General features: G+C 36.7%; 1 protein-coding gene across 2 annotated transcripts in view; it reads left to right on the top strand.

Moving 5' to 3' along the window:
* WAPL (WAPL cohesin release factor) overlaps positions 1 to 24,754 on the top strand; it is a 101,208-nt gene that overhangs the window by 28,292 nt on the left and 48,162 nt on the right. For both annotated transcript variants that reach the window (XM_053663834.1, XM_037163373.2), the window contains exons 3-4: positions 706 to 1,752; positions 4,841 to 4,959. In XM_053663834.1, coding sequence (XP_053519809.1) covers positions 706 to 1,752; positions 4,841 to 4,959 — 1,166 coding nt within the window. The remainder of the gene's footprint in view (positions 1 to 705; positions 1,753 to 4,840; positions 4,960 to 24,754) is intronic.

Below are 24,754 nucleotides of genomic sequence, written 5' to 3'. Positions count from 1 at the left end.
TCTTTTAAAAAACCAACGTCTTTGAAAAGATTTAAAAAATTGTTGAAGGGGGGTGGGGTGGGATGGGAGAAATAGATTTAAAAAAATGTACTTGAAAAGTAACTAAATAAAATTTAATTTAAAAAAATTGTTGAAGTCATATGGCTATTAATTAATATGAAGAAAGAATGGAAAGCAGAGAAATAGCTAAGTAGACCTGATCCTGTGACAGGTTTCTGGACAGAGCTGATTTGCCTGATGCGTACTCTTACCCTAGAGAAGTGCAAATATATCAGAATGTTTTCATTTATTGTATTGATACTGTTTTTATTCTACTAAATACATTTTAATTTTAAGCATTTTTATTTGAAAGACCTATGTGCTTCTGAGGTTTGGCTGAGTCATTTACACGTCATTTTGAATTGATCCAGTTCCTTAGCACTACTGAAATCTCTTGAATTAGAGTAATCTCTTGAATTAGGTTAGTAATTTTAAGGGACCTGGGTGCCTATGGAGAGGTCACTAGAAGGCATGAAAGCTATATATATACATACAAAAAATGTGAAAGGGGAAATGTCAAATATGTAAACATTAATTTTATAATTTAAAATTATTGCAGTTACTTCAAAATTAATTGATTCTGTGCTTTTAGTCAAATATCCTTATTTGTTAACTTACTTTGATGTCTCTTGTCTTTAATCCTTTGACATATTTTTATTTTTATAGATAAAGTGGAGAATTTTAGTGATGAATATGAAAAGAATAGTCACCATATTTACAAAAATGCTGAAGACATTACTAAGAAACTCAATGCAGAAACTATAGTGGCTTCTGGATACAAAGCTGATGAAGTCAAGGAAACAAATGATACTTGGAACTCCCAACTTGGAAAAAGGTCAGACTCTCCATCAGAAATATCTCTGATTAAGGGATCTGTGAGAACTGGTTTGTATGAATGGGATAATGATTTCGAAGATGTCAGATCAGAAGATTGTATCTTAAGTTTGGATAGTGATCCTCTTTTGGAGATGAAGGATGAGGATTTAAAAAATCGATTGGAAAATCTGAATGAAGCCATTGAGGAAGAAGACATCATGCAAAGCGTCCTTAGGCCAAGCAACTGTAGGACGTACTGTAGGGTCAATAAAGCAAAATCCTCACAAGGAACATCAAATTTTGATAAGCTATTAGATGGCACCAGTCAGGCTTTAGCCAAAGCAAACAGTGAATCAAGTAAAGATGGCCTGAATCAGGCAAAGAAAGGCAGCGTCAGTTGTGGGACCAGTTTTAGAGGAACAGTTGGACGGACTAGAGATTACACTGTTTTACATCCATCTTGCTTGTCAGTTTGTAATGTTACCATACAGGATACTATGGAACGCAGCATGGATGAGTTTACTGCATCAACTCCTGCTGATTTGGGAGAAGCTGGCCGTCTAAGAAAAAAGGCAGATATTGCAACTTCTAAGACCACTACTAGATTTCGACCTAGTAATACTAAATCTAAAAAGGATGTTAAACTTGAATTTTTTGGTTTTGAAGATCATGATGAGACAGGAGGTGATGAAGGAGGTTCTGGGAGTTCTAATTACAAAATTAAGTATTTTGGCTTTGATGATCTCAGTGAAAGTGAAGATGATGAAGATGATGACTGTCTAGTGGAAAGAAAGACAAGCAAAAAAAGAACTAAAACAGCTGCATCATCCTCCTTGCATCCTCTTCCAGAAAGCAATGATAATTCCCAGGACAGTCAATCCAGTACTAATAATGCAGGTAAGATTTTAAGAAAATACTATTGTAATAAATCCTTGTCAAGCTTAAATCAGCAGCTATGTAGTTTCCTCCTAGATACTCAACTTTAACTTATGTTTTGTTTTAATAGAAGTACTGTTTAGAACAGGAGTGCCCAACCCTTTGGCGTCTCTAGGCCACACTGGAAGAAGAGTTTGTCTTGGGCCACACATAAATACACAAATACTAATGAAAACTGATGAGCAAAAAAAGGTCCATGCATAATTTTCATGTCCACCACCACAGATAAGCAAAAATAGTCCTCACATAATAACCCCAATTATGCAGCGGCCCTTCGATAATCTATTAAAATCATCAAGCAGGTCCCAAGTTTGTGCTCACTAATATAAAAAATTGTACGTATCTATGGGAGTAAAAAACAGAAAACTCTACGTACAACAATTAAAATAGCAAATTTAAAAAATTGTATGCATCTAAGTAGTAAAACCTACTATATAACTAATGTTTTAACTAAATTTACAATTTTGTGTTGGGCCTCATTCATAGCCATTCCTGGGCTGCAAGTTGGATATCCCTGGTACCTTATCCAAAGGTACAACATTTTAGATGTTAATAATCAAGTTCTACATTATAAGGAACTAATTTGTAGATTGTGGAGTCTTTCCATATTTTTGAATTATACCTTTAGTACTTGAGAATATTTAAGAGAGAGTGAGTATGTGTATGTTCAGGGTTAGACATCTTAATGTTTCAGTTTTGAAAATTCGAATCCACTGGAGACATAAGGATAGATTTTGGACATTTAGAACTACACTGATAGTAGATGGTAGTAATGAGGGAAATAATCAGAAAATTAAAATTGATTAATAGCTGTGCATTTGGCTCAAAAGTAATCAACTAATGTTTAAAACATCCTAAAGAAATCTTAAGTTTAAAGATTTAATAAAAATTAAATCTTTAACTTTTTTTTTTTAGAATTGAGAATGGATTCATTTAACTTTCTTTTTCTTAAAATGTATTTATTTAACACGTTTTAAAAATGATTTTATTTATTTATTTTAAATCTTTAACTTTTTTGAAGGTTAAAATTAAATCTTAAAATTTTTTCTCTTAAACTGATTTAATAAAACTAAAAAGTGATAGTGAAGTATTCATTTTTAATAGTAACAATTAAATTTGTTTTTTAATATAGTAGGATCAGTAATGGGTCCTCAAGGAGTTGATATACTTCACTGTGAGAGACAAACAAAAGGTATAGGTTAGCTTTGCTATAGTTAAGTCATTAGCTGGCAGAGGCTTTGTGAAGTGGATTGACTTTTGAGTGAGGAAGAATATGTGAAAACCTCTGGGACAGTAGCTATATTTATTTGTATTAGACCAAATGCAGTTTTTCTGCATTTGTTTATTTATTGCATAAAGCTTTTGTCCTGCTAGGGTCAGAGGAAGATGGTGAATTAGAAGTCTAATAGTACTCTTCCACATAGGTTTTCACATAGAGTGTAAGTCATATTTGAGACTGCCTACTATTTGGCCTTATTTGGCCTAAAAATAGTTTTGCTAGATTAGAATTACTGTTTTTTTTTTTTTAAAGATTTTATTTATTTATTTTTAGAGAAAGGAGAAGGGAGAGAATGGGAGAAACAATGCGTGGTTGTACCTCGCATGCCCCCTACTGGGGACCTGGCCTGCAACCCAGGCATGTGCCCTGACTGGTAATTGAAACAGCAACCCTTTGCTTCGAAGTCTGGTGCTCAGTCCACTAAGTCACACCAGCCAGAGCTAGATTAGAATTACTATTCATTTCAAAACTGGAATTATACAGCCCTCTAAAGTGTTCACCTCTGACTCCCCTGCTGCAAAAAAAATAAATAAGTGTATTGTCAGAATTTTCAATGTTGTCTTTAATGTCTTTGGAAAACTGAAAATTTAAGAATCTTGCTATATAATTACTTGAGATCTGACTGGGAAATCAGATTTAAAGTTGCTATCTCAGGGGGATGATAAGTAGCAATGTATGAAAACTGAGCTGTCCTGCTACAGTTTATGTAGCTCTTTTGCTAACCTTGATAGCAAATTACCTGCAATTGAAAATATGTGACTGAAATTTACATCTTGGGATAATGTAACTTTTTAAACTTAAAAAAGTGAAATCAGCTCTGGCTTGTGTGGATCACTGCATTGAGTGCTGCCCATGAAACGAAGGTTCAAAGTTTAGATTCCCAGTCAGGTTGCTGGCCAGGTCCCCAGTTTGGGGCATGTGAGAGGCAAATGATTGATGTGTCTCTCTTACATTGATGTTTCTCTCCCTCTCTTTCTCCTTCCTTCCTTCTCCCTCTCTAAAAATTAGTAAATAAAATCTTTTTTTGAAAAGTGAAATCATTAGGCTCTTTCAAACATTTAAGTGGATATCAAATAAAATTTAAAAATTAGAGACCATTTGAGTTGGCGTTTGAGTCTTCATAGAAAATATAAAATAAATAGCAAACATTTTTAATATTTGATCTTGAGAAAAGTTGTTTTTCTCCTAAGCTTTAAAAAAACATAATTATTTGGGAATTAATCTAATCTTTTCTTAGTTTTGTGTGAAGACCCCTTAAATTATTGAACTACATTGTATTAGGTCCTTTTGTATCTTTTGTGAAAGATAGCTATCCTTTAAAATCTTTTAAAGTATATGTAAGTGGGCATTCTTTGAAGGCCAATATGACCGCGTCCTTAAATTCTAGGAAAATACTACAGATACCACTTGATTTTGTGTGTGTGTGTGTGTGTGTGTGTGTTTAGACTATGCCAGTGTCAGTGCCCATATCCAGGAGTTACTTTGTAAAAGAATTGATTTTACCATTTATACAAAATAAAACTGGAACAACTAAGTTTCTTATTTTTTTTCTTGATGGGAGTGGTGGGGTGGGACAAGTACAGTGAGAATGGGAGAATGAGACTGAATATTGTTGGGAATATTTCCTATTTTGTCAACTGTGTAGTGCTTTTATTCCTTTCTTATTTTTTCTCCACAATATGCTCCCTCTCTCCCCATCAGATGTTTAGAGGTCGTTTGGTAGATAATTTCAAGTATTAGAAAGCTAGCTACTTTTGATTACCATTTCAGAAAACTTGGACTTTACAGAGGACTTACCTGGTGTACCAGAAAGTGTGAAGAAGCCCCCAAATAAACAAGGAGATAAATCAAAGGAAAATACCAGGAAGATTTTTAGTGGCCCAAAACGGGTAAGTAAAGCATTATCTATGAGTTACATTATTTGTTTATTATTGGAGGGCTCGGTGTTTTATGTTTTTTATTTGGAAATTACTGACAAACATGGCAATTAAATTTTCTTGCAAAGAATAAATGCAAGTCATTTTTTTAAAACACTGGAACCATTTCTTTCAAAGTGTGGTAAAATATATTATATGCAAATAGACAACTTGGTGACATTAAATGCATTCACAGTGTTATGTAACCATCACCATTATCTATATCCAAAACATTTTAATAGTGTCTAACAAAAATTCTGCACCCATTAAACAATAACTCATATGACTCTCTGTACCTTTACTTCCTCCTCCCAGTCCCGGTAAACACTATTCTTTCTGTCTCTGTGAACTTGCCTGTTGTACATAGGTACCTCATGTAAGCAGGTTATTTTACTAAGTATAATCTTGTCAAGATCCATCTATACTATAGCCTGTATCAAAACTCCATTCCTTTTACTGGCTAAATAATATTCCATTGTCTATCCATTTATCTGTTGTGGGACATTGGGTTGTTTTTATCTTTTGGCCATTTGAGTCCCTGCTTTCAATTCTGTTGGATATATACCTAGGAGTAGGATTTTCGGGACACATGGTAAGTTTTTGTTTAACTGCCCAGCTATTTTCTACTTGGGCTGTATGATTTTACACTCCTACCAGCATTGCATGAGGATTCTGATTTCTCCAAATCCTCACCAGTATATATTTTTTAGGTTGTTTTGTTTTGTTGATAATAGCTATACTAATGGCTGTGAAATAGTATCTCATTGTGGTTTGACTTGCATTTTCCTAACCAGTGATATTGAACATCTTTTCATGTCCTTGTTGGCCATCTGTGTATCTGTTTTGGAGACATGTCTAATTCAGGACCCTTTGCTCATTTTTGAACTGAGTTGTTTGTTTTTATTGTTGAGTTACAGTTCTTTATATATTCTAGATATTAATCCCTTATCAGATATATAATTTGTACATGGATTTCCCCATTCTGTGAGTTGACTCTTTACTCACTTGATAGTATGCTTTAATACACAAAAGTTTTAAAATTTTTATTCTTTTTATTTTAAGATTATTTTATTTTTTATTTTAGAGAGAGGGAAAAGGAGAAAAGAGGATGAGAAACATCGATTGGTTGCCTTCCTGCGTGCCCCAGGGGACCAAACCTGCAACTCAGGCATATGCCTTGCTGGGGAATCAAACTGTGGTGACCTTTTGATTTGCAGGGCGATGCCCAGCTAACTGAGCCACACTGGCAGGGGACCCAAGTTTTAACTTTGGCGAATTTCAGTTTATTTTTTCCTTTTGTTGCCTGTGCTTTTGGTTTCATATCCAAGAAATCATAGTGAAATCGAGTGTCATATAAGCTTTTCTACTGTATTCTTGTAAGAGTTTTAGTTTTTAAACTTACATTTAAATCTTTGATTCATTCTGAGTTAATTTTTGTATATGGAGTGACGCAGACATCGGCCTACCGTGTACGCGTCATTATGGATGAAATGAAACATTTGCAGGGACTACCAAGTCCTGTGGAGGAAAAGGGCAGGCATGTCTTTTCTCTTGAGGGGAGCAAAAAGCCTTGGCCCTCTCCAGTAGTGGCCTTTATTGGGTTTCTTGGCACATTACATGGTGGTCCTCATTTACTATGCACAGGTTGCTTTAAGTGGTTGGTTACCTTTTACAGAAAACAAATGAGAGGATGCCACTAATCAAATCACAGAACAGGGATATTTGCAAATGAAAAGCCAAAAATGTTTGCCACAAATCTGGGTCAGGGATTTTTTAGCAAAAAGCAAGACTCAAAGTGGCCTAGGTACATGGAAGGTTTTCTTAGACTCCACTGGGGAAGAAATGCCAATTAGCCACAAAGTTAGGCAGTATAGAGCTTTATTGGAGTTTGCGCACCCGGGTGAGGTTCTTCAGTCCACAGAGTGGGGCCGGGGAAGTTGCACGCTCCTGCAGGGGATATGGCAGGGTTTTATTTTGGGTGGCTCTCTTTGTGGGAGCTGGGGATTGGTCCCCTTTGAAAAAAGTGGCAATGTATCATTGGTGGTGCTCTTCGGGCTCAGGTTGCTATGCGGATAAAGCCCGCCCTTTTGGCTCTCTGGTTTGACGTCCTCCGTCTTTTCCGGTTGTAGTTCAGCCGCCATTTTGTCCTACCTCGCCCATCCTGACAGTATATAGCAGGCCTGATCCCCCATGGGAGAACCTATCCATGGGCATGGGTCCTGTGCATCTCCCAGTGGGAGCTGGGCCCATACCATGCAGAATGGTCTCATACAATGGTATAAGCAGTGGTCCCCAGCCTTTTTGGTACCATGGACCAGTTTCATGGAACACAGTTTTTCAAGGAGTGGGGTTGGGGAGTGACGGCAGGGGTGGGATAGGAGGCAGAGCTCAGGTGATAATGAAAGGAAAGCTTTGCTCACCTGCCGCTCACCTGCTGCTGTGTGATGTGGTTCCTAACAGGCCACAGATCAGTACTGATCCATGGCCCAGGGATCGGGGACCCCTGGGTGTAAGTTAAGGGTCCAGCTTCATTTTTAATGCATTATGTGTCATTTTAATATAGTTTAGCATAGTATTGTGAATAATTTGCTTGACTTTACCTTCTTATTACAAATTTCTTAAATTAGCTTGCTTTATAGTATTAAATTTATTTGTTATTAACATCACAGTTAGAAGTTGTCTGAACCTTTTATAGATTGAATTAATTTTAAATAACTGAGAAATGAGTGCTTTTTTATGGCTTAATTTAATTTTTACTTTTTAAAGTCTCTGTAAAGAGGAAATTGGGAATCTTGTCAAAGTAATTGGGCTGTACTCCTGTGCCCCCAGGTGCCCCACCCCCAGGTGAAAGAAAATGTGCTTAATGCTAATTTCAACAGCGCTAACTTGTTCTGGGGCTAGGATCCAGAGTGGTATGGTTTAGGCTGTAGTCATTAATGCTTAGGTTAAGTTTCTGGTTTATTGAAAATTGTGTATGGCATGCATTGATTTCCAGAGCAGCGATTTAAAGCAATCTTTATTTTGGTCTCAGGACCACTCTACAGTCTTAAAAAAACTACTGAGAATCACAAAGAGCTTTTGATTATATGTTATATCAATATCAAATTAGAGAAATGAAAATATTTCAAACATATTTAACACTATTCTACTTTAAAATAACAGTAACCCATTACATATTAACATATTTTTATGAAAAAAATTTCTTAAAAATAGTAGAATAACATTGTTTTACATTTTTTGCAACTTTTTTTTAAAGTTTGGCTTAAAAGACAGCTGGATTCTCATATCCCCTTCATTCCATATATTTCATTATATTATTTTGGTTGAAATATGTGAAGAAATCCAGTCTCACACAAATACGTGGTTATATTTTCAGTAGCCTATTCATGTATCTGTCAATAATCTGTGATACTACACTAAACTCAACAAATAGGATTTTCTTAAAGAGTAATTTCTTAAAGAACTTGGGATCTAAAACCATCCCAGTGATCTTTCTGTGCTGTTATGTTGAAATCTATTAGTCTGTCTTGCACATGTGCCTGCTTGTAACATACATTGGTCATTTGGAAAATTCTGGCTATATTTATGCAGATCTTTCAAAGGGGGTCACACGTCATTATGCAGCATCAGAAAATTATGTTAATATCGCTGCCAAACTCATAACAAAATCTTATAAGACCAGGACTCTAACCCACCACAAAATTCTTTTAAGTATTGGGAAGCTCTCAGGTTCACAGTTCTCCAAAATGTTAGTTTTTGCTTAAAAGTTGAAAATGTTTTATTGGTAGGAATTATTTCAGGGAATATGACTGACAGTGAGGGGCTCACTTTGTTCAATTTGAGAAAATGTCTGCCTAATAAAGTCTGTGTAGGCATAGTTTGTCAATCTTTCAAGTAAGGAATGGTGTGCCAGAAAAGAAAGTGGCTAGTTTAGCTTGCAACTTGAGCAGTAATGTTTTTTTCTTTAACTGAACCACTATACCTTGTACACAGCAGAAGAGTTTTATGCATACTTGTTTTGTCACACAGAATATTAGTGCATTCAAGGGTTGTGATTTGATAGATTATTAATTTTTTCATCATGGGCCTTTTCTAATGTGAACATGGCATTTTATTTTTTAACTGTGAAGTAGGTGGCAATGAAGAATCTGACTACTTAGTACACTTCGGAGTCTCTACCCAGTGTGGTAAGGCACCAACAGCTTTACCACAATTGCTTTTGTGCTATCTGTACAAATGTCAACATTGTGAAAAAGGCAAGTAACATTATTATTGTGGAAATGATTTTGGCTTTGTAGACAACCAGAAAGTTTTGTGGATCCCTAACAGATACACTTTGAGAACTTCTGAATTACAGCGTTCTGCTTTATTTTCCTCCCTCTGAACTTTTTTATTTTGAAAATATATGAAAGAGCAGTACCATGAATTAATTACCCATATTCCTCTACCTAGATTGATTTCCACATAACATTTTTACATAATTGCACACATACGGTGTTCTGTTTGTCTGTCTCTCTGTCTTTCTCTATGATATATACACATTTTTTTTCCTGTTTTATGTGGAAGTAAGTTGTAGGTAGTATTCGTTTCTTAAGAAAAAGGACAGTCTCATGGCTGTTTTTGGTGATGTGATTATAGTATTTGTGTCTTTATTCTTGAGCACTCACCTCATCTTTTAAAAATTTCCCATGGAACTGATTTTTTTTTTAAAGAGCCCAGGGTATTTGTCTTATAGAATGTACCATATTCAAAATTTATGTGATTGTTTCCTGATGACAATCCTGATGTAAGCTTTTATACCACTATTAAAGTTAGAATAGTGTCAGAGAACACTGGAAGTTAAGTCTGATAAGCTTAATTGGGTTCACATTAAATATATTTTGGCAAGAATACATCAAAGTGATATTGTATATGTTGTTTTACATCAGGAGCCACTATTCTTAATATGCTTGACCACCAAATGAAGGTTGTGATCTCCAGTTTTCTCCAAAATAAGGGTACATTTTTTTTCTTTTACAATTTATTTAGTAAGTAAGCTTCTGGGTACTGCTCTGGTACCATGTGAATATCTAACCTCCATTATTGTTTTATTTCAGTATTTTAGCATCCATTGTTAATCTTTGCCTGCATCATTTATCACACTGTCAGTTGAAAAAGAGAGTTTTCTAATTGCTATTTCTTCCACATTTAATAACTGGAATTCTGTAAAGAGGAGTTCTCCTCCTTCTGTAACTGAATGTAGGTCTGCCTGTGTACTGCTTCAAGAGCCCATAACTTGAGAGGCAGGTCCTGAAGTTAAGGAAAGTGATTTTTTTCAGGTCCCAGCAACATGTAAGATGGAGGGCTTGTCTCAAAGCCCATCTTAACATCTCAGTGCAGGCAGGGGTTTTTATAAGGAGGGAGGACAAGGAGAACAAAAAGATCGGGGGGAGATGCTGTGGACCTGCAGACAGTATCCTTTCTGGTCCTGATACAGATCTTTAATGTCAGCATTCTGGAACCAGTCGGTGCCAGCCAGATTCCTGCAGTTGGGTGATCTGTGTCACCTAAAGTTGTGGTCATGGCGTTTTTTGTACAAGCAGGAACTGGAACTGCTGGCACTTGCAATATGCTTACAAAAAAAACAGTCAGTATGTGAGTTTTTTTTTTTTTTTTATCAGTTTGTTGGTACATTTTACTGTAATTCCATTTCATGGTAAATCAGAATTAGTATAAAGGCTTCATTTCCTGTTACACCTCACCCCACTCTCTATCACAATAGACCAATAATTTTTACTTAATAAACATACTTAAATAGATTTGGCCACTGTGAACCTTTCAAGCTATCTCTTGTGTTCTTTTGCTATAACCCCATCATCTTTGAACACTTTCCTAGCTTTCTGCACAAAAGATTACCCAGGCTTATCTTGTACTTTATGTGTTTCAATCATGGAATCTTCCACTGATCCAAGGATCCTTGGTTTTTCTGCATGTGTGGATTAGTATTTAGAACCTGGATCAGAGTTCTGGGCTCTTTCATTGGACACATCTATGAAATATGTTGAAAAATAAACTATGAGTTTGTATCGATAGTTTGATTTTAAGTTCAACATTGTAAAATTTTGTACATAGCTTACTTGCTGTATTCTACAGCACACATTACTTTTAAAATTATGTAATTTACCAGTATTATGAATACTATGAACAGTAAATAAAGATTTCTTTACAGTTCTTTTTATCTTCAGATTATTTTAGTAAGGATGAAATAATAGTGATGGGTTCCCACAAGATACTTGGGTTATGGGTTTGGTCCCCAGTTGAGGCAAGTGCACAAAGCAACCAGTTGATGTTTCTCTCTCACAGGAATTTTTTTCTCTTTCCGTTCCTCTCCCTCTAAAATCAATAAGTATGTCCCCCAGTGAGGGTTAAAATTTTTTTTGAAATTTTATGTGCTTATGTTAACTCAATATTTATTTGAATTCATTTGTACTGATTTGTGTTCACCTTTTTAACTTTTGTTTTAAAATTAACATTGGAGTCACGTTTTGTTTTGGGGGGTGGCTAATGAATGGCATAGAAGGCAGCAGTATACATGTACTTGACCTAATTATGAAGGAGTATTTCTGGGTTAAAGTAAATCAGGTCATGCAACCTAGTAGGCAGAAGACCTATTTACTGTTGATAGATAATGTCAGAGGAAATATTACTTGTTTATAAAACCAAAAGATCCTTGAGGTTAAACTCATTTGAAAGATGTAACATGGTTAAAGCCCTGCCTTAAAACTATAGTCCTAAATATTTCCTGAAGAGGCTTATTTCAGTAAATGTTTTAATTTCCTTTTTTTTTTTTTTTTACAAAAAAGATTTTATTTATTTTTAGAGAGGGGGAAGGGAGGGAGAAAGAGAGGGACAGAAACATTGACGTGCTAAAAAAAACATCTGTCAGCTACCTCTCACACGCTCCCAGCTGGGGACCTGGCCCACAACACAGGCAGGTGCCTTGATGGGGAATAGAACCAGTAGCCTTTCCGTTTGGAAGCTGGTGCTCAATCCACTGAGCCACAACAGCCAGGGTTTAATTTCCTATTTAACCTCCCATTGCAGTATTTTTTAATACCCTTTTAATTTTAAGTGGAATTTAGAATTTTAAAATGTAGATACTACTACCATTAAGACAGCTCAGTAAGCTACAAAAATGAACCTTTGATCCTTAGTCTTTACTTCTTTTAAAAGGAATAAAAAGTATTTTAGACCCCATGAAAGTTATATGTTATGATGAAAATATCTAGGAAAAGAATTTAGCCCTGACCAGTGTGGCTCAGTTGGCTGGGCATTGTTCTGCAAAATGAAAGGTCTCCAGTTCAGTTCTTGGTTATAGCATATGCCTGGGTTGCAGGTTCTGTCTGGGTCGTGTATGAAAGGCAAGAGATTGATGTTTCTCTTTCGAGTTGATGTTTCTCTCCCTCTGTTTCTCCCTATTTCCCTTCTCTCTAAAAGTAAAATAAAATAGTTTTATAAAAGAATTTAGAAGCCTACTTCAGGAAGAGAGCAACAAGAAGTTTAGCAGCATAAAATCCCCAGTGTTTGTAAGAAATAGGTCATCCATTTGCCTTTAAGACATTAAAAGACTACTTAAAAGTTGTTAAAGATAATCATTGAGAAACAGAAATAAGGAATTATTTTACCTATTGAGATTTGATGAGTATAAAGAAACAGGAAATAGATGGGGTCAAAGTTTTTTAATCATTAAGTTAGGTTACATAAATTTATATAGTAAAAATAATAGAACTGTTTTATATATAACAAATTAGGATTCATGTTTTCTGTGCAAAACTAAGATAAGCTCAGTTTCCAAAGGAATTTTTATGTAGGTTATCTCTCAAATCTCCAGAGAAAGAAGAAAGGTGGGGAGCGCTTGTAAGTGGGTGTAGGAAATATTCTCAGTAGTTGTTCCACTTCTCCATTATAATAGAAACAGCATCCTGTAGCTTATAGGTCAGTGGGAGTATCTGGGTCTTCAGGACACTAATGACTTAATTTTCAAATGCTAAAGAGGTAGCCAGCCCATTGTTTATAGTGGCAGGAGTTTTCTTCCCTACCTATCAGGCTTAGCCTCACCACTGGAGGTGTTTTGCACTGAATAAGTCTTTGTTGTGGAGGGTGGCCCTGCATATTGGAGGATTGGCAACATGTTTGATTTCCACCCACTAGATGCAACACCACTCCCCTGTGGTATGCCCCCTTCCCCCACCCTCTCATTTCAACCAAAAATGTCTTCACACATTGCTAAATGTCTTTTGGAGGGTCAAAATGGAAGAAGCCCTTCCCATGTGGGGTTATGAATGATTTGAGAGTATGGTGCAGACCTGATGTCCATTACTCCTAAATACTTTAGCGTGTAGTCTCTGTACACAAGAGCACTCTCTTGTGTAGCTATAGCATGAAGTCTATCCAGAAATTATCCAGCAACTTAATAAGAACAGAGACATTTGTTGAAGAAGATAAAAGATACAAGAAATACTGTACTTAGGACAATGACACCTCAGTCCCCTTCAAAGTAGGCACCTTGGGACCTCACACAGTTCTCCCCGTGTCTCTTTACTGTTCAAAACATTCTGTAAAATCCTTTGTTGGAGTTGCCATCAGCTGCCTTGTATTTTCCTGAATCTCACCAATGGTCTGAAATCTCTTCCCTTTCAAGGGTGATTTTAATTTTGGGAAAGGCCAGGGTGCCAGATCTGGGCCAAGTCACCGGAGTGATTTGATGTTTCACCATAATCTATGCACAAGATGTGATGCATGAGCAGGTGCGTTGTCCTGATGAAGCTGCCAATCACCTGTTGCCCATAGTTGCAGCTGTTTATGTGGTATTACATTTCAGTCAATGGAGAACATTGAGGTGTAGTACTCTTTATTAGTTATTTGGCCTCGAGGGGTGTACTTGTGATTGACAACATCTTCCCAATCAAAAAACACAGTTAACATGGTCTTGAACTTGCTGCAATTTTGCTGCACCTTCTTCAGGCATGGAAACCAGGTGACCTCCATTGGGAGAACTGGGCCTTGGTTTCTGGATCATAGCTGTAAACCCATGGTTCATCTCTGGTTGTGACCTTCTTGAGGAAATGTGGTTCATTGGTAGTGGTTTGAATCAAGTCATTAGCACAATGTTCCTTCATGGAACGAATTTTGCCATGACATGATACATGCTGAGAACCACCTTCAAAGTCAGACACAGTAGTTTTTTGAGTCTTCAGATCAGCTTCTAGTCCTTGCACTGTCAGTTGCCGATCTTTGTTGATTGCAGTACATGTTCAGCATTCTCAGGTGTTCTGCCTGTTGCAGGCCTTTCAGAAAGTCGATCACTTTTCAACAGATTTTTGAACATCTTTGAAGTTTTGTGCCACACTTTTATTTGCATTGCACTCGTATTGCATTGTCCCCCTAAGCCTCCTGAATCATCTGAATAATTTCTGTGGAGGAATGTTCAAGCTTAATGCAAAATTTGATGCAGATTCATTGCTCTACTCACTCAGTCATTTTTAATGTGATGGCCCCACAGTATACATGCTCATTCAACAGCATCTGCTGCCTCCCACTGACTAATACAGTGAAGTTGTCATTGTTCACACATGTGCATTCCAGTTCACTCTCCTTGGCTGCCAGATTACATTGATGCCATGCAAACTGTTCTCATTATGTTGACAGTGGCTGGAATTTTCCTGGACAGAGCTCATATACCCATCAAAACCAATGCAGTAATATAGTCTAATACAAAAATTAATTCAAATTTCACCATTTGTCTCAATAATGGTCTTTATGGCAAAACAAATCACCTATTCCAATCTCCCAGAGAGCCCATGATCTAATCCATAACCATATGTACTGTATTTAGTTGTTATAAATCTCTACTCTCCTTCATTCTGTAACAACTGTGTCTAGTTTTTTTTCATGTCTTTGGCATCTTTGAAGAGTTAAGATGAGTTATTTGTGTAATGTGCCTCAATTTGTGTTTGTCAAATGCTTCCTCGTGATTAGATTTTGGTTATGTGTATTTGGCAAAAATACCACAGAAAAGATGCTGTGTTCTCACTGCATCATATCAGATGGCACAGTGTCAGTTTGTACCATTACTAATGGTATAATCACTTGGCATGGTATCTGTCAGGTTCCTAACTTCCTCATCAAACTTTGATCCACTAATTTCAGCATTGGTTTTTTTAATTATTTTTTAAATTTTATTTAATTATTTTTCAAGTATAATTTTCTGTCTGTTTCTCCCATCCCATCCCAGCCCACCCCATGCTCTCCACCTCTTTCCCATTTCCACCCCCCTTAGTTATTGTCCCTGTGTCCTTTCTATTTGTTCCTCTAAATCCCTCCCCTTTTTCCCCTTAAATTCCCTCCCCTCTCCCCTCTGGTCACTGTCCCCCTGTTTTCTATCTCAGTGTCTTTGTTTTTATTTTGCTTTCAGCATTGATTTTTGTTTGGATCAGTTTTTACTCTGATGGTGGTTTTGTTTTTTTTCCTTATTACACTATTTCTTCTGCAGTTATTAGTATTTGACTTTCTGCTCTAAGGTAGATCTTTTTCTCCCTCCCATATCTATAAGAACACATGTATTCATATATTCATTATATAATATAAATATATTCATGTATTCATTCCTTTATGTCAGTGTGAACATGAGTTCTTGTTTTATTAAATCATGTATTACTGTTATTTAACTGATAGTTTTAGAATTTGCCTGTGAATGTTACTTCACAGTGACTTTTAACATGTCCCACCATTTGGCATTTTCTTATACACTATGTTCAAGGCCCATCATACACATCCCAAGCCCTGTGTACAGCCATGGAGCCAAGGACTCCTGTTTCCTTTTTCTTTTGTTCTGTTTTTTTAAAATATTTGTTTATTTTTATGGTGGGGAGGGGAGGAAAAATAAAGGGAGAGAAACATCTGCGTGAAGAGAACCATCAGTCATTGTGTCTCTCATACAGCACCCAACTAAGGACCTGGCCCACAATCCAGGCATGTGTCCTGACCTGGATCAAACCAGCATCCTTTTGGTTTATAGGATGATGCTCAACCCACTGAGCCACATCAGTCAGGGAGACCCCTATTTTCTTTTAGTGGAGAATGGTATTTAGAAATAAAGACCTGGTCACTAGGTATGGTCATTTCCTATGGGGTGTCATTGCCTCTAGATCTTTTTTGAGTTGACAGAGCAGGAAAATTATATGCATATTCCCTTCTCTCTCACACACATACCCTTTTGTTTTCATATATGTTTAGAATCAGGAGTTCAAACTGATAACTTCAATTCTAGTTCAACACCATAATGTCTTATTCTGACCCTTAGCACTTTCTAAATTTTTTTCATCTGGTTCCTCCTATGTTCAACATGTTTATGTATTTTGTCAATCCTCATGTATACAACCAACTTTCTTTTTCTTCTCTCAAAGATTTTATTTTTAGAGAGGGGGGAAGGGAGGGAGAAAGAGAGGGAGAGAAACATCGATGTACAATAGACACATGATCAGTTGCCTTTGATCATGGCACACACACCCCCCACTTGGGGCACTGGATTGCAACTCAGGCATGTGCCCTCACTGGGAATCAAATCAGTGACCTCTTGGTTCATAGGTCAGTCAGTACTCAGCCCACTGAGCCATAGCAGCCAGTGCTGTATATAACCAGTTTTCTGACCACACAAACCATCTCCACAGGTTTAGTGCCACTGACCAAGAGGTCCATCTTCCCTTCCCTCATTTCCCCATGTTGGAAAGCATTAACTTTTAAAAAACATATATTTTATTGATTATGCTATTACAGTTGTCCCATTTTTTTCTCTCCTTTATTCCCCTCCACCCCCCTTTCTACCTGTATTCCCCCCTCCCTTAGTTCATGTCCATGGGTCATACATGTAAGTTCTTTGGCTTCTCCATTTCCTATACTATTCTTAACTTCCCCCTGTTTATTTTGTACATACCATTTATGCTTCTTATTCCCTGTACCTTTTCTCCCATTCTCCCACCCTTCCCCTCCCCACTGATAACCCTCCATATAATCTCCATTTTTGTGATTTTGTTCTGTTCTAGTTGTTGGCTTAGGTTTTTTTCTTCTTTTTTTTTAGGTTCAGTTGTTGGTAATTGTGAGTTTGACATCATTGTCATTTCACTGTTCATAGTTTTGATCATCTTCGTTTTCTTAGATAAGTCCCTTTAACATTTCATATAATAAGGGCTTAGTGATGATGAACTTCTTTAATTTGACCTTATCTGAGGAGCACTTTTATGCCCTTCCATTCTAAATGATAGTTTTGCTGGATAGAGTAATCTTGGATGTAGGTCCTTACCTTTCATGACTTGGAATACTTTTTCCAGACCCTTCTTACCTGTAAGGTTTCTTATGAGAAATCAAACAGTTGTATGGGAACTATTTTGTAGGTAACTCTCCTTTTCTCTTGCTGCTTTTAAGATCCTCCTCTTATCTTTAATCTTGGCTAATGTAATTATGATGTGCCTTGGTATTTGCGTCCTTGCATCCAACAAAAAAGTTAGGAGACTCTAAGCTTCCTGGACTTCCTGGAAGTCTATTTCCTTTGCCAGATTGGGGAAGTTCTCCTTCATTATTTGTTCAAATAAGTTTTTTGGTTTCTTGCTCTTCCTCTTCTCCTTCTGGCACCCCTGTGATTTGGATGTTGGAATGTTTAAAGTTGTTCTGTTCCTAAGCCTCTCCTCATTTTTTTTGAATTCTTGTTTCTTCATTCTGAGCTGGTTGAATGTTTATTTCTTCCTTCTGCTCCAGATGGTTGATTCGAGTACCAGTTTCCTTCCCTTCACTGTTGGTTCCCTCTATATTTTTAATTTATTTCACTTTTCATGGCCTTCACTTTTTACTCAAAATTTGTGACCATACTCAGCCATTTCTGTGAACATCCTGATTACCAGTCTTTTGAACTCTCTATCTGATAGGTTGGCTATTTCTTCATCTTTTAGTTCTGTTTAAGGAGCTTTCATCTGTTTTTTCATTTGGGCCATACTTTGTGTCTTGGCACATCTGTTACATTGTAAGGGGCAGAGTCTTTGGTAATCGCCAAGGCAAGGCAACCCACTTGGAGCTGTGTTGTGGCACTGTATGTGGGGGAGGGGTCTGAGGGGAAATGATGCAGCTTGCCTTTCCCAACCTAGCTTTCAGTCACTTCCCCTGTTACCCACAAGTAAATTGGGCCCTTCTGGTGCTGATTCCCAGGTGGGTAGGTTTGTGTACATTCTAGGACAGTGTGGGTCTCTCCAATGAAGTCCTGGGGGGCTGGGAGTTTCTCCTGCTGCTGCAACCCCCACAGGTTTTTACATCCAGAGGTTTTGAGGCTTTATTTCTATGTGGTGGAACCCTGGGTTGTGTGGTCTGTCTCACTCCCAAGTTGTTCCTTCCTGTTTATCTGCACACAAATGTGGGACTATCTAGTCTGCAGCTACCACCTTGCTGTGTGTCCTCTCCACCTGGCTGCCCTTCTCCACCCCTCCTACCAGTCTGGATGATTGTTTCTTCTTTAACTCCTTGGTTGTTGGACTTCCATACAGTTCGATTTTCTGGCCGTTCTGGTTGTTTTTGTTTCCTTCTTTTGTTGTGTGAAGAGGCAATGTGCATCTACCTATATCTCCATCTTGGCGGGAGGTCAGAAAGCATTAACTTTTTCAGCATGCCAGCTGTGAATTTCCTTCAACACCTCACCAGCGTGGGTTGTTTATAACAGTATTGAGGGCTGGCTGGAGCAACACATGAGGCAGAAAGAAGATGAGGAGGGTGAAGAAAACTTCTGGTAAGAACATAGTTGAAATGATTACTCAGAAGAGTTGTTACTTGTTGCCCTGACCGTTTTGGCTCAGTGGGTCAGGCATTGTCCAGCAAACTTAAGGTCGCCTGTTCAGTTTCCAGTCAAGGCACACGCCTGGGTTATAAACCACGTCCCTGGTTGGGGGTGTGCAAGAGACTACTGATTACACATTGATGTTTCTCCTCTTCTTTTTCTCCCACCCTTTCCCTCTCTCTAAAAATAAATAAAATCTTTTTTAAAAGGTGTCACTTGCTGGGGAGAAAAGTAAAGATAGGGTTTGAGAGATTGGATTGGGACATATCTGGATATAAGTACATGTTTCACCATACAGGTTTGTTCATAATTTGGCGATTTTAATGCCTTTTAAAAAAAAAATGCCATCATATTTCTGATCACTGGCTACCATTTCCCAGCATCCTGTTATTTGCAGTTCTCATATGTGTGCTGGTATACTTAGTTCTATTTTGCCTTCCTTGATTTTTGTTTAAATTTTAGCTTTTCATTCAGCTGCTGCCCATCTGCCTTCTTCATATTGTTTTACTTATGGGTACCTTTTTTCTGTGTTTGGAAATTTACTGACCATGCTGGGATCTAATCATTAAGACGTGACTGGGAGATTCACTGTATTCTCATGGACTAGATAGAAACCTGAGACATACAATGGATGTGCAGTGTGAAGAAAACAGAGATTGTAGCTATTGGTTTGCTAATGAAGGATACTGGCTGAAATAAAAAGTAAAAAGCCACAGCTGTGAATTTGGTGATCAAAAGAGCTGTTATAGCTGAACATGTTCTGGCAGAGCCTGGATGTGGAAGTGGGTCAGTGTTAGCTGGCTTTTCTTTGTCACTTTTTTCTATTTATTGATTTTAGAGAGAGGGAGGGAGGGAGAAAAAGAGAAACGTTGATTTGTTGTTCCACCCATTTATGTGTTCATTGGTTGATTCTTGTATGTCCTCTGACGAAGGATCGAACCCACAACCTTGGTGAATTGGGGCGATGCTCTAACCAGCTGAGCTTACCAAGCCAGGGCTCTTTGTCATTGTATTTATTCAACATACTTGTATACTACGTGTGTTTCACTGTGCTAGGTGCTGGGAATACAAAAAGAATAAGATGATTGTCTTAAAAATTCTGTCTGGTGAGGTATGTTTTTGCTGTATGGAAACTTTTCAGTAGTCTTAGTATTTCCTCAGTGTGTTTGTTCTGAAGCAGAAGCATTTACCTTCCTTTCATACAGATAGTATTTAACTTAAATTTTAAGTCACGTAATTAGATCATTGATCTGTATTACATGAAAACTTTGGAAAATCTGTATCATTTTTTCTGTGTAGTCTAAATCTTGTGGGGTTTTTTTTTCCTGTAGTATTTTATTCTGGAAGGATTTTAATGAGTAAAAGTACTATTAATATTTTTATTTCCTTTAGTTCAAGTGCCTTTAAAGTTTGAAAGTTCAAAATATTTCACTGTAATTTATTTTCTAGAAAATGAAGTTTGAAATGAGACAATCAAGAGCCTGGGAACTTTGACATACATTTGACACTTTGCCGAAGAGTGTGCGTGTATGTGTGTGTGTGAGAGTATTTATAGTATGGAATTTATTTTTCCAATTTTTCATATACTCTGTGGTTCATCAGGATTCAGACATTCAGAAAACGCTCTTGAACTTTTCTTGATTCTCTGACGACTTCATGCTAATGATAACCACAAGTTAACATAAGGTGTAATATAAGGTGGGAGTGTTTTGTAGGTGGTCACCATATTTTTTTCACCTTTAAATTTCCAGAGTCTGAAATGTACGAGGAGTTCATAAATGTTTGTTTCTGGAATTTTTGGAAGTACCTTTCAATAAAGAGTGGACAATTTAGTACTAAATACTATTTTTATATGTCTTTGAAAATCAGTAAGCCTATTAAATTTCAAAAGATTTTAGCCATCATTCTTCAAATATTTTTTCTCTTTGTCTCTGTCTCCCTTTGGAAATTCCAGTTTACACTTGTCTTATATCAGTCAGCCTAAAATCATCAGGTAAAACATGTAGTCTGACAAAATCAGCCTACTTACTGTAACAAAGGATATTGTGTATCAGTGAAGCCATGAGGCATTTTACCAAAGAAAAATTTTTGTAGGATTTGGGGGGGAACTGGGGATTTTAGGTGAAGTTCAAATGAAACTGTTTAAGGAGAAAAGTGGTACTGTCTGTGAAGGGCTCAACATCAGGTTGGCTGCAAAGTAGGCCCAGGGGTTCTCTTTACTTGGGAACCATGATATTAAAGTAATTGTGGAATGTTATCTCTTAAATCTCCTTATTTGAAGCTCTGCACCTCTCCAAAGGTATTTAGATTGTCCAAGAGAGTGTGGGACATTTGAATCTTAAGATTTCAAACAGCAGAGTTTCTGACAGTTTATGGTTACAGTAAATAAAGTTTCACTTGAAATAAGCAAGCAGCTGTAGTAGTCAAAGAGGGTATTTTTATAATACTACAGCTATAGCATGTTCTTTGGAACAATACTGTTTCCTATTGACTTTACAGCTTTTCCCCCTGTCCTTCCAGTCTCATGAATGACAGAGCAGAGTTTTATAATTGTAGTTCATTTTTGCCTTGTATACTTTAGAATCTAAAGTTCAGATGTTTAGTTTCTATTGCTACATTTTCAGATGTTCTGCAATGTCTAATCTGCTATTAACCACAACCATTATAATCTGAAAGTTTAGTTTGGGTCTATTTTATAGCTTTCTTATCTACTTAACATGTTCAGTGTTTCCTATACCTTATGTGGAATATAATTACAGTTATTTTTAATGGGCTTGTCTACTAATACCATCATCTGTATCATTTCTGGTCTGTTTGTATGGTTGATTTTTCTCCTCACTATGAGTCACATTTTCCTGCTGTTTTTGTATGTTTGATAGTTTTTTTTTTAAAGATTTTATTTATTTATTTTTAGAGAGAGGGGAAGGAAGGAGAGGGAGAGAAACATCAGTGTTTGGTTGCCTCTCACCTGGCCCCCATTGGGGACCTGGCCTGCAATCCAGGCATGTGCTCTGACTGGGAATTGAACTGGTGACCCTTTGGTTCACAGCCCACACTCAATCCACTGATCTACACCAGCCAGAGCTGTCTGATAATTTTTGATTGGATGCTAGTTATTTAAACTTATACTTTGTTTGGTACTGGGTATTTCCCTATTAATTTTTGGCTTATTCTGAGTGTACCTTTGTTATTCTTTATCTTTATGAGGCTTGTAAATTTTAAATGGGAGACCAGCCTTTTTAGGGTTCACCTCCTCTCCCCCAAAACATATTACCTGGCTGCCCTGAATTAAAAGATTTTCTACTGTAGCTAGTAGGAATATGAACGGTTTTCATCCCTGGGACAAAACAGTTTAAGGACTATTTCCTTTGGTTTTGGGGGGAAGTCCTTTTCCTTGCCTCAAGTACTTTTTTTTCCCACACATTACTTCATCATTACTCAGCCACCACTAGTTGAGGAGGACCCTCTGTAACTTTCTGAGTTCTTTGTGCAGCTCTCAGAGAAGAGCTGTGTTCCATGCACTCTAGATACCTTCATCTTCCTGGACTCCAGAGAGACTGCTACTGGTTGGACTCTGCATTCTCGCTGTGGTAATTATAGGGCTTATATCACGTGTTTCCCCTTCTCAGGGTTTATTGTGCTGCCTGATATTCATCGTCTGAACACATTTCGTAAAGTTTGTTCAGTTTGTTTTGGGTGGAAAGGTAAATTTGGTCTCTTTACTCCATCTTGTCTAGAAATGGAAAGCCTAGATTCATGATGAGTTAGGAAAATTGCTATGTTCTATATCCTGTAGTCTAGAAAATGGTTTTTTTTTTCCCTTGATGATGATTTAGGAATATAATGATTAACTCCAAAATTAATGAACCATTCTTGTTTCCTTCTCTTTTTTTTCTCTTCTAGCCTTGCTTTTGACTTGATCTGGAATTTCATATTAAGTTGAAATATAGTTGTATCCTCTTATGTTTAGTCATGATTTATATATTGCCTATATAAAAAACATTTTAATCTTTTGGTATGGTTATGTTTTAATCTTTTTCTGTGCCTCAGAGCACAGAACTGAGGTAGTATTGCTATTAAACCTTAATTTGTTATTGACGGGTTATTAACAATATTTAATTTTAGGGTATAAATGAAGGATATCTTTATCCCTTCCCACTTTGTAAAATTGCCTGTATTAAGGTTATATTAATTTTTTATTGCTCTTTGATTCCTTTCTTTTACCTGCATTTCATCTAGTTACTTCATGGGAATTAAAATTTTGTTAACTGATAGAATAATAAATGATTCATACTTTTTCTACTTTATAAGTTTTTTGAGAGAACTTAAAAACTTTATTTGGAGATAATTTTTTTAAGTTATTTTGGAAATAATATAAAAATTGTGGAAGAGTTATAAAAACAAAACAATACAAAGAACACTTCTTTTTTAAAAAAAGATTTTATTTTTTAGAGAGAAGGGAAGGGAGGGAGAAAGAGGGGGAGAGAAACATCAGTGTGTGGGAGAGACATATGTATCAATTGGTTGCCTCCCGAACATCCCCAACTAGGGACCTGGCCTAGAACCCAGGCAATGCGCCCTGACTGGGAATCGAACTGGTGATCTTTCTGTTTGTAGGCTGGTATTCAGTCCACTGAGCCATATCAGCCAGGACCTTCTTAGTCTGATTACCTTATAAATTTATTTCTAGTCATAGTTGACATGCAATATTATGTTAGTTTCAGGTATACTATTGATTCAGCGTTTACATACCTTGTGAAGTGATCACAGTAAGCCTGTCCACATACACAGTTATTACAGTGTTAATGACTATTCCTTACATTGTACATTACATCCCTGTGACTTATTTTATAACTGCAAGTTTGTACTTAGGCCCTTTTCCTACACATCTCCTCCCCCAAGCATCAGTTTGTTTTCTATATCTATGACTTTGTTTGTTTCATTTTGTTTGTTCATTTGTTTTGTATTTTAGATTTAACATGTAAGTAAAGTCATGATATTTCTCTTTCTCACCTAACGTAATACTCTGTAGGTGTATCCATTTGATTTTTTTATTGTTAAGTAATATTGTAAATATATACACCACATCTTTATTTGTATCAGTGGACACCTAGGTTGCTTCCTTACCTTGGCTATTGTAAGTAATGCCACAGTGAACATAGGGCTGCATATATCTTTTTGAATTACTGTTTTCATTTTCTTCCAATAAATACCCAGAAGTGGAATTTTTGGGTTGTATGGCAGTTCTCTTTTTAATTTTTTGAGGAATCTCCATACCGTTTTCTGTACTGGCTGCGCTAGTTATAATCCCACTAACTGTAATAGGGTTCTCTTTTTCCCATATCTTTGCTAGCAATTGTTGTCTCTTACCCTGATTATCTTAACATTTGCTTTTTCATTTGTTATCTCTCTGTTTTTGTGTGTGTTATATACACCCATACATATAAACACTTACTTCTTTTTTCCTGGGTATGTTATAAATACCATAGCCCTTTACCCCTAAATACACTGTACATTTCCTAGTCCAGTTATGTCCCCATCACAGTAATCAACTTCTGCAAATTTAACATCGGCTGGCGTTGTTATCTATTGTGTCACTTTTGTCAGTGGACACAATAATGTCCTTTATAGCATTTCTCTTCTGATCTAGGGTCCAGTTTAGGGTGAGCTACTCCATTTAGCTGTTACATTTCTTTATTCTTTAACATGGAATATTGCCACAGTCTTTTCTTCGTCTTTTATGACATTGACCTCCCCTGATCCCTTTTAAAAAATCTTGTCATTTTTGTTTATTCTGAGGTTTCCTCATAATTGGGTTCAGGTATTCATTCTAGGTCTGGATTCTGTATAAGTGATGTTTTCTTTCCATGTACCACATTTGGAGAATGTTAATTCTGATCAACCAGTCAAGAGGTT

Source organism: Artibeus jamaicensis, unplaced genomic scaffold (genome assembly GCF_021234435.1).
Source record: "Artibeus jamaicensis isolate MK-2021 breed Jamaican fruit bat unplaced genomic scaffold, CSHL_Jam_final contig_332, whole genome shotgun sequence".
NCBI lineage: Eukaryota > Metazoa > Chordata > Mammalia > Chiroptera > Phyllostomidae > Artibeus > Artibeus jamaicensis.
This window is presented reverse-complemented; position numbering and strand designations above follow the sequence as displayed.